This window comes from Barbatula barbatula (genome assembly GCF_947034865.1).
Source record: "Barbatula barbatula genome assembly, chromosome: 17".
Taxonomy (NCBI): domain Eukaryota; kingdom Metazoa; phylum Chordata; class Actinopteri; order Cypriniformes; family Nemacheilidae; genus Barbatula; species Barbatula barbatula.
In genome coordinates this window covers 12,913,932-12,924,130 of record NC_136780.1, presented here as the reverse complement: position 1 = coordinate 12,924,130, position 10,199 = coordinate 12,913,932, and the positions used below count along the sequence as shown (strand labels likewise).

The 10,199-nt window shown below is 39.6% G+C and overlaps 1 protein-coding gene across 1 annotated transcript; it reads left to right on the top strand.

The window, feature by feature from the left end:
• The first annotated feature begins 411 nt into the window (after positions 1-411).
• Positions 412-5,185, top strand: krt8 (keratin 8). Its single transcript, XM_079478467.1, has 9 exons — positions 412-934; positions 2,051-2,259; positions 3,127-3,187; positions 3,268-3,363; positions 3,458-3,622; positions 3,713-3,838; positions 3,921-4,141; positions 4,228-4,271; positions 4,357-5,185. The coding sequence occupies exons 1-9, from the start codon at positions 554-556 to the stop codon at positions 4,611-4,613; spliced, it is 1,560 nt and encodes a 519-aa protein (XP_079334593.1). The 5' UTR covers positions 412-553; the 3' UTR covers positions 4,614-5,185.
• The last annotated feature ends 5,014 nt before the right edge of the window (positions 5,186-10,199 follow it).

Here is a 10,199-nt window from a genome sequence, read left to right as displayed (position 1 = left end):
AGGTGCTGCATTTGAATAGGCAAATGTATGAATGCAAGCTGTTTCTGTGCCTTGTAGTTTCAGGTGTTGCGTTTTATCACAACGAAACTACTATTTATACAATAATACTAATAATAACAATATCTAAATCTTAAGGACATTTCACTGTTTTAATCCTGTGTTTGCTTTTATGTCTGGGATACATTCATTTTTATTATATACGTAATACTTATAGTTAGAATAAACTTTAGCCAATGACAACGCAAACGTTTTTCCACTCCTAAAAATGTGATTTTTTTTTCCTGGAAATACTGGCCCGTCCAAGTAATGTTAGATAAAGAATGTAGAAACATGAGTGTGGAGTTTCAACCACGCCTCCCATTCTACTCTCCACCGGCCAATCAGAGTCATCCTCTGGCTCCTCCCACTTTCCAGCAGATATAGTAAGGGGGTCGGTCTCCTGTTCTGTCTATCTGCTCGAGTTTCTCCAGCCCAGCAGACAAAGCTGTTTTCTGCTGCTCTCACTCCCCCAGGTCGTTCTCAGCAAGTGCAGGACAAAACCCACACCAGCAAGATGTCTTACAACAAGAAAACCAGCTACACCGTGAAGTCTTCCTCTTCTGGATCCGCTCCACGCAGCTTCAGCAGCATGTCTTACTCCGGCCCCAGCGTCAGCCGGCAGAGCGCCTACAGTGTACGCAGCTCCTATGGAGGTACCAACCGTGGCATGGGAGGTGGTATGGGAGGTGGCAACTACATCAGCAGCTCATCGGCTTACGGCCTCGGTATGGGCATGGGTATGGGCAACGTGGCCCCTATTCAAGCCGTGACATTCAACAAGAGCCTCCTGGCTCCTCTGAACCTGGAGATCGACCCTAACATTCAAGTTGTCCGCACCCAGGAGAAAGAGCAGATCAAGACCCTCAACAACCGCTTCGCTTCCTTCATTGACAAGGTGGGTGCTTGTTGCCTTAAAAGTTGAAAGATAGTGTTTAGATATAAGTCCCAAAGCACATAGAACAAAAGAGTGTATCGAACAGAAAAGGTGTCAAGTTGTAAATGTGTGTAAAAGTCCTCGCCTCGGTCAAAAAAGAAAGGAGACATATGGAACGGTGGAGAACAGGGTGTGTACATGGTCAGAGCGTTGCTGGTTTTTCATTTGAATGGCATAACCTGAGGCTCTTCTGAAACCCGCTTAAGTGTCCACACCCAAACTAGGACACACGGCCGGACGTGATACCTGTTACATGCACAAAACTTTATAATTTTATTAGAATTCAACCAAACATTTCAAGAGAAGATAGTGAAGTGCAATATATCTTTACTCTCGAGAGTTAATAATTCATTCATGGAGCTGGGGTCATGTTCTAGTTACGTAACCAGTGGAGAGAGGAAATATTCTTCTCGCTTTGATCACACTTGTGTCTTGTGCTCTTTTAACCACGATCATTTGCTTTGCATCACACTATTTGTTTAACACGCCGACTGTTTTGAATGGAAGAAGTTGATTAGTGAGCCAGGGCTGTGACGCCTTCCCAAAATGTGCAATGTTCACCTCCAAAGGTTATCGGGTTTTTGCTCTCCGCCCATCATTTACACACTCATCTCAAGAGACTTTCTTGCAGATCTGGGCGGAAACGCTGCTTCCTGCCCTTTCTTAAACATTAACCAATTCGATCTTCTAAGCTAGTTTCATCCACAAAGTCACACCTCTATAGAAGGACCGCCTCGTGTCCACCTTACAAATTTGGATCTGGAAAGCGGGCACTCGTTAGCTGCCCTCCTGGAATTTGAGTCACTGTTTCCTAGGAAATAGCAAAAGCGTTACAAACTGAAAACACATGCACACTTCATGTAATGCTATAGCAAAACAGTGCTTCCCTTTGTGAAGATAACCCATCCACATGCCACATGTTGGCATATGGTTGTACTTCTGTGCATAAATAATGAGCCATGATTTCGTGCGATTGTAGTATCGGTGTAGGGGGTGCGTTGCCCTTCGCTGCCAAGGATTTCTTTTATTTTACAAGTATTCTTTTCCTTTTAATAACTGTTTATTTTTGTCTTGTAGGTACGTTTCCTGGAGCAGCAGAACAAGATGCTGGAAACAAAATGGAGTCTGCTTCAGAATCAGACCACCACACGTTCCAACATCGACGCCATGTTCGAGGCCTACATCACCAACCTCCGCAGACAGCTGGACAGCCTGGACAACGACAAGATGAAGCTGGAGGCTGACCTGCACAACATGCAGGGACTGGTCGAGGACTTCAAAAACAAGTGAGTTTGGGTTTTTATGTAGATTTGGGGAGATCGGTAGCGCCCAAGTTTAGTCAAATAAGCATTTTGTGATGCGCTTGAATAAATTCGGTTGCATTAAATTAGATTGAGGCCAAAAGTGTTTCACTGGTGTAATGGGAATAGACGGCTGTCAGGTTCCAACAGGGCTTATGCAGCTGTACTATTTTGCTGTGTTCACTCCCGGGTGTGCTTTCTTATTATCTAACATTTTTCTTTGTTTGGATGTACATCATATTATAAGGATTTTAATAACTGTTTAACATTCCATTGCCCACAATTAAATGGGCGTCAGCATGAGTCATATAGATTACAGCAATTGAGCAAACAAGTGCACAGCTCTTTTCATGGACATCTACACAATTTTAAAGGGCTTATTAAAGTTAAGGCCCTTGAGAGTCTGGAAAAACTAGCGCGAGCGCTTCTCCCCATAAAGATGGAGTGCTGCTGCCCCCTAGTGTACAAAACACATATATTTCCTAAACGAGTAACATTTTCGATGTTGAATGCTCTAGTTCAGTTTAATATAGAGATAACAAAAATTGTTACTCGTTGGCGCAGTATTTGCAATGTTTGTTTTAGCATTTTGATTGGCAAGACAGCAACTTAAGCTTAAAACAGTTGTGCGAGTCTGTCTGTTGCCATCCGTGCCATTAATGTCACAGTGTTAAAAAGCGTTATTATTTGCCGTTTGGTATTGCTAAAGGCCCAGCATTAAACATACTTTGGAATTTAGAAAATACAATAACTTCTCTGGAATTGTAATGCATATTTGGCATAAGTACTCTGGATGACGTTGAAAACTTTACAAACGACATGACCAATTAAATGCCCTTCATCTTTCTTCAGGTATGAGGATGAAATCAACAAACGCACAGAATGTGAGAACGAGTTCGTGCTCATTAAGAAGGTTTGTACATTGTTACAAAAATCGCTGTTGACATACAAATCCTTATTGAATCGATGAATAAATAAATCATATTTTTGTAGGATGTCGACGAGGCCTACATGAATAAGGTAGAGCTGGAGGCCAAGCTGGAGAGCCTTACAGATGAGATCAATTTCCTCAGGCAGATCTTTGAGGAGGTAAATATTATGTTCTCATTTAAATGTTATCTCATATAATGCCTAAATGTGGCACATTTTAATAACAACGTGCCCTCTTTGTTTGGTCTTGCAGGAGCTCCGTGAGCTGCAGTCTCAGATCAAGGACACCTCAGTCGTCGTGGAGATGGACAACAGCAGACACCTGGACATGGACGCTATCGTCGCCGAGGTCCGCGCTCAGTATGAGGACATCGCCAACCGCAGTCGGGCTGAGGCCGAGATGTGGTACAAGACCAAGGTATTATATCATGCAAATAATAAGAGTTGCTTAACATAGTTGTGAATTGGATATTAAATATCTAACCAAACGTTGCGTCCTCATTTTCAGTACGAGGAGATGGCGACATCCGCCACCAAATACGGTGATGACCTCAGATCAACAAAAACAGAGATTGCAGATCTTACACGTATGATCCAGAGACTTCAGTCTGAAATCGATGCTGTTAAAGGACAGGTAAACAGCCCACTGTGCCCAAATGCATATTCATTTTAAATATATATTTACAGAAATTGACCGCAAATGTTTCTCGCTATAGCGTGCCAATCTGGAGAACCAGATCGCAGAGGCAGAGGAACGTGGCGAGATGTCGGTGAGAGATGCCAAGTCCCGCATTAAGGATCTGGAGGACGCCCTACAGAGAGCCAAGCAGGACATGGCACGCCAGATTAGAGAATATCAAGACCTGATGAACGTCAAACTGGCCTTGGACATTGAGATCGCCACCTATAGAAAGCTCCTGGAAGGAGAGGAGGATAGGTGAGTGTGGTGATGACATGTTTGCTTTAACGTCCATCACGTCCATTGTTAAATGCAGATTTCTCATTCTGTGTGTTTTTTTACAGACTGGCCAGCGGAATCAAGTCCATCAACATCTCAAAACAGAGCTGTAAGTGTTGAATATTTTCTCACTAAAATAGCAAAAATCCTATAAGGGAAAGCTTGCTTTAAAATCTCACGTTCTGTCTTAATAGCGAGCTACAGCGGTTATCCCATGGACAGTGCAGGCAGCAGTTACAACAGCTACTCCAGCAATTTGTCCAGCGGATACGGCGGTGGATACGGCAGCGGATACAGCGGCGGATACAGCGGAGGATACAGCGGAGGATACAGCTCCGGCAGCGGCTACGGCGACAGCGTCACTCAGACCAAGAAAAGCGTTGTGATCAAGATGATCGAGACCAAGGACGGCAGAGTGGTGTCCGAGTCCTCAGAGGTCGTCCAAGATTGAGGTCACTCCCTCGCCAGTTCCGTCTTCCGAACCTCACGCCTTTTCACGCATTCTTGACCCTTCCCTCCCAACCCTTATGACTCCAATCCAAAGCTCTGGCTGGACTGGAATGAAGTCATAATCATGGTTGTAAAGCAATAAACCATTCAGTCTGACCAAACAATTCCAGAGGGACCAAATAATCTTTAATAAAACTACTTTAGTCGTGCCCTAACCTTACACTAAAAAAACACACACGTGCCTTCAGGCCGCTGCTCTGCAATAACTTCAGAATGCTTTACCTTGCACAACATGGCCACATCCACATCTGAGAATGCTAGATGTGACACTAACACGAGCTAGCTATTTGGCTGAACCGCTTGACATGAGAAGTAATTGATTCATTATCTATGAAGGGATGTGTTTGCGTTTGCGCCAAATCGCGGCTGTGTTGGTGGCAAATCCATGTTCGCCTGTTTAGTAGAATCTGCCATTTCAGTTTATTTTGGCAGATGAGAAAGAAGTGCCCTTATGTGTCTATCTTGTGTTTTCTGAGGTGCTGTTTTTGCTACCAAAATAAAAGTGTTTACTTAAATTTTGTTTTCATGTCATTTTTCTGGTTGACTGGGAACATTGAGCTGTATGATAACACTTTATGTATGAAATATTTAGTGTGTTGCATGTAAACGGTTCAATTGTATTATATTACATACAGGGGCGCCGCAAGTGGGGCGAAAATGGCGACTGAGTACATAGGGCCTTTGCATGTCAGGGGCCTTGAAGGTCCTGAAATTATCTTTATTATTATTTTACAATTGTGCGCCTATATTGCGCGTGTGTAAATAAAAATAATTCGCTAATTTTGAGAAGCTTCGGCAGGCGTTTGTCATGCCTCAACGCGAAACTGCACGATAGGCTTCTGTTATCTCTCCGCTAGAGATCCGTGTATGTCGCTCCGGGGTTTCCATTTCCCGCTCACAGCTGGTGATGTATATCTCATCGACAGGTAGATGTAGTACAATACACTTTATAGTGCTTGGTCCGATAAAAGTAGTATTTGGGTAGTTTGTTTTTGTATTTGTGTCGGAAATGTATTGTTTTTGTTTCTGGTTTGGATATGTAAACTTTGGATATGTAAAAAGTTGAGGCAGTTCTTCTGACATATTCATTTTATCCCTAATAATATATAAACATTCAAATAAAATAATAACCGGTAAAGTTAAAAAGGTCAATAAATATGTAAGTAATAAAGAGGGGAGCCATTGTTTCTTGACATACTTGACTTGGCATTCATCTTTTTAAGAAATATGAATTGGCAATCTCAGTTACAGTCATGAAGTGGCATTATTACTACCATTTATGGAGTACTAGTACTAGATTTTACTATTCAATAGTTAACTGTGCCATGTTTTTGACTACACTGCACAGTGTCTATATTAATGAAACACAATTCAAGTTAAATATAGTTCAACTGTCAATTCATGTTTAAGGGGATACTGAGGGGATTTATTCATATTCAAGTATATCACAATTCACACAGAAATGAAATTCAGTGCTGCATTATAAAGAAATATAACAATTTATTTGATTAATAGCGTGGAGGAGCCCCACACATTGCCTTTGCACAGGGCCCACGATTCTGTGCTACGTCCCTGATTACATAAACTGAGGAATTCGCCACCAAATAGAACAGCCTATATGATGATAGCCTCAAAGGTTAGATTAAAAGGATGTTATATTGTTTAAATGAAAGTCAATGGAGCAGATGCTTTGAATAAAACGCTATTGTGATTAAACATCTGTCAGCTAACCTTTAAACATTTTCAATTAAATATTCAAATAAAAGTAAACAATGATGAATTTAGAGACCAAAATAGTCAAATGAACTACTGAAGTGAAGTCAGGGCTGTTACATGACTGGCTACTCTCACACTTCCAGAGGGCAAGATACGATGCACAACGACAATGAACAGTTCAACGGTATAACATCCACAAGTAAGCATTAACAGGTAACATCCACAAGTAGGACTGGATGATGGGCATTATGGGCACAGGCCCTGGGGCCCAAGCAAGGGGAGGTAACTTTTACCTAACAGTGTTTCTGCTATATTCATTCTGCTGTGCGCTTCTCTGATCCGCACACACAAAGATGTTTCTAACGTAGGAAGTCTGTCTCTTGATTTAGTAATATTTACGAGCCCTCTAGCCGTGTTTTTTTTTCAGAAGAAGTGTAAAGCGACAAATAGGGCTGAGCGTTTAATCGAAAAGTCATCTTGTAAGTTGTCATCGTATTGATGTAAAAGAAAGAGGGGTTTCCCACACATAGTACACTATGGGGTCATTAAAATTGCCCAGGCGCCTCTGAATTCTTAATCCGGGCCTGTCCGAAAGTGAGAACAATCAGGTAACATCCACAGCTAAGCATTAACAGGGGAAAGATATTTGAAAGGTATTCTGTAAGTACTCAAGATTAACACGAGATATACAGAAACTGTATGAGTTACGGCCTCTTTAAAGGGTTTTCCATATTATATTAAACAGACTTTAGGATAGTATATTATTACATAATATATTTATATATATAAATATATATACACACACACACACAGTTAGGCTCAAAAGTGTGGATACCCTAGGCAAATATGACCATCTTTTCTTGAAAAAAGTTTAAAAAATCTAAACATTTCATAGGAGAATAAGAATTTTATCAATACGAAATTAATGTGATTTTGTGAAATCTAATTTTCAATACACATTGCTCATAATTATTCACACCCTTTTACAGCTTCTTATTTTTTGCCAAGATAACAGTTCTGCGCCTTCACCTATAATGCATATAACAGTTTGGAGAACACTTGAAAAGAGATTGAGACCATTCCTTTACAGAGAGTTGCTCCTCCATGTTGGTGCTTTTCCTCTTCACTTCTCTCCACTAATTTTCAATAGGGTTCAGATCTGGAAAGTGGGATGGCCATGGCAGAAGCTTAGTTTTTGCTCAGTGACCCAATTTGTTTTTATATCATTGTTTTTTGGGAGATCCAAACTTAGCCTATTATGTGACTCCTAGCAGGGACGGTCATGTTTAGATTTAGTATTTGTTGATATTTGCTACAAATATGATGCCATCTATCTGAACAAGATATCCTAAAAAACATGTGCTAAAATTTTCCTTTTGTAAATTCATCTGGGGAAATAAATCTCATGGCCGCAACACCTGCACTTGAGTCTTATAATCTTATTCACCGCGACCCCGTCCAAAGACCCACAGATCCCCCCCTCACCCCTGTTTTAAAAAACTCATCAGATCTACAAATCACAATAATGACCCGTTTTAGATCCAAAACGGCTAATTTCGCCGTAAAGGTGACAAGTTTGCACCCCTGATGACTTATCGTGAGAAGAAAAGGTTTTGTTTTATCAACATATTAAATATTTGTGCAGATCTACAATGGAAACCCAGCTAGGGGAAGGAAATCAGCTAACACTACTATGAGCTACAGCAAAGACCATTCAATAGACAGTTATCTTCCGGTCTGTGTTTGTTTATCAGTCTGGCTAGTGCCTAATAATATAAATATTTATATTTCATTTAATTTATGTTACTATTAATTTATATGATTATTTTATTGTTAATAATTGTATTGAATAGGCTAAACGACTTGTTGAATTTTGTTGTATGTTAATTTTAAAAATAAATAATTCATTGAATTGGTCCTGTAACATTTACAAACCGTACGGGACATTGACATCTAGAGGATGAGCTTGGTATCGCAGTATAAACATGATATAGAGTTCCCATATGACTAGTGGGCACGTTTCTCAGCAGAATAAATCATCATCAGTGTCATCAATTTTCAGAATAAGAGTAAACCTGAAGATCTAACATGCACTATTTCGTATGATAATCCAATTAATGCAAATTCTTGAAAACTAACATCTAAGGAAATGTAAAATCTGTGAAAACAGTGACATTGTTAACAACAAGTATTTGTGATTGATCATCCTGTCAATCATTTAACGGGATGCATTTAAAGGTGGGGTGTCCGATTTCCGAATTACGCTTGTTTAGACAAAGTCGGGCCGAGTACCGAAAAAACCTTGTAGCAAGAGCCATTGCGAGAGAGAGTCGCGTCTTCTCTACTGACTCCAGTGGAACAGTTTTTTCACAGCAATGGCCAGGGCCGTGCACAGAATTGTTGTGGAAGAGAGTTTGTGGAAGGACCTTCATGCATAAAAACACAATGAAATGTATATTTAGAACTGTACTGGCAAACATTCAAACATTTATAAACTGAGAGAATTTGTTCAACTCACTGACTGACCGTCCTGTGTGGGCTCACTCCATTTCTACTTGAAGGAGGAGAGCCGAAGAAGGAGATCTACGCCTAAAATACAAAGAAAAGTATGTCAAATACCGTTTCAGCAATGTGTACAAACAGAAACAAGTTGTTCAACTCAGAGATTTAATGCAAATGTATTTATTCAATTATTAATTATTTGATTCTAATATTTTCTTTTGTAAAATAATGTCTAATATAGAGAATACCTGAAAAATGTTGTTAGCCTTATTAGACTAAAACAACAACCATAACAAAACAGGATTGGATAGTGATAAGTCAGACATATCACACGTCAAGTATGAAACAAAGTGACCTTGTTTCTGAAATCCAGAAAAAATCTCAACGCTATTATGAGATTCAGGAGCATCATAGTGGGCTACTAAAAGTCATAAAGATGCTGAACAAAAATAGGTCACGTGTGTAAATGAGAGCCTAGACTAGATAGATTCCGATTGCTAAAATGTGTGATTTTATTGACGCTATGTTTTATTATTTTACACATAAACAACGAAGTTGGCTTCCTCAACATTGACTTCAATGTGATGGTCTTACTCAGTAAATATTAAAGATATACAAAAGTAAACCGAATGATTTTAAAAACAAATCCAGTGCTTTAACTGGCTTTTCACAGACAGAGTCACACATACCAGCCCATTATTACAGTGAAAATATTTAGCAAACATTCTTTTTCTAAACGTGTTTCTCACTAAAACTTTATCAAATTAATTTATAATAATACTTCTTTATTCAATAATATCATACATTATTCTAAGATATAAATATTATTAAAATATACATAGCTGTAGCTCTTCTTGCCACAACTGAATGCTCCATCTAGTTTTATCTGTATAAATAGGGAAAGTTTATTCGAAATTACAATGTTTTTCCTTAAAAACCCTGGGACGGGAATTGGGTAATAGGCCTATTAAGCACATGAAGAGGACACAGATGTAAACAGATGTATTGCGATGCACTTTATGTTGCAATTTAACAGTCTGTATAAATATATTTTAGTGTGGAGTAATGACCATAAGAAATTGATATTAGTAGTCAGGAATTGTCCGATTTAGATGGCATCCGTTGTACAGATGTTTTACATTTTATGATCACTACTGGGACTCATAAAGCAGTAAACATTTCATTATCATTAGCTCACAGCCTTTAAAAAATGTTAAGACAACCTTAGTTTTAAGGAGGCTTTACCATCTTTTACAGAAGATGGCGACATCATCCTGTTATTATTCACAGTAGATATGACCAAGTGAAA

Bases quoted from the DNA above. Each gene is read 5' to 3' on its own strand.
- krt8 (XM_079478467.1), top strand. From the start codon at position 554: ATGTCTTACAACAAGAAAACCAGCTACACCGTGAAGTCTTCCTCTTCT. The intron at 3,839-3,920 runs GTAAACAGCCCA...TTCTCGCTATAG, and splicing joins TCGATGCTGTTAAAGGACAG to CGTGCCAATCTGGAGAACCA. The intron at 4,272-4,356 runs GTAAGTGTTGAA...CTGTCTTAATAG, and splicing joins CAACATCTCAAAACAGAGCT to CGAGCTACAGCGGTTATCCC.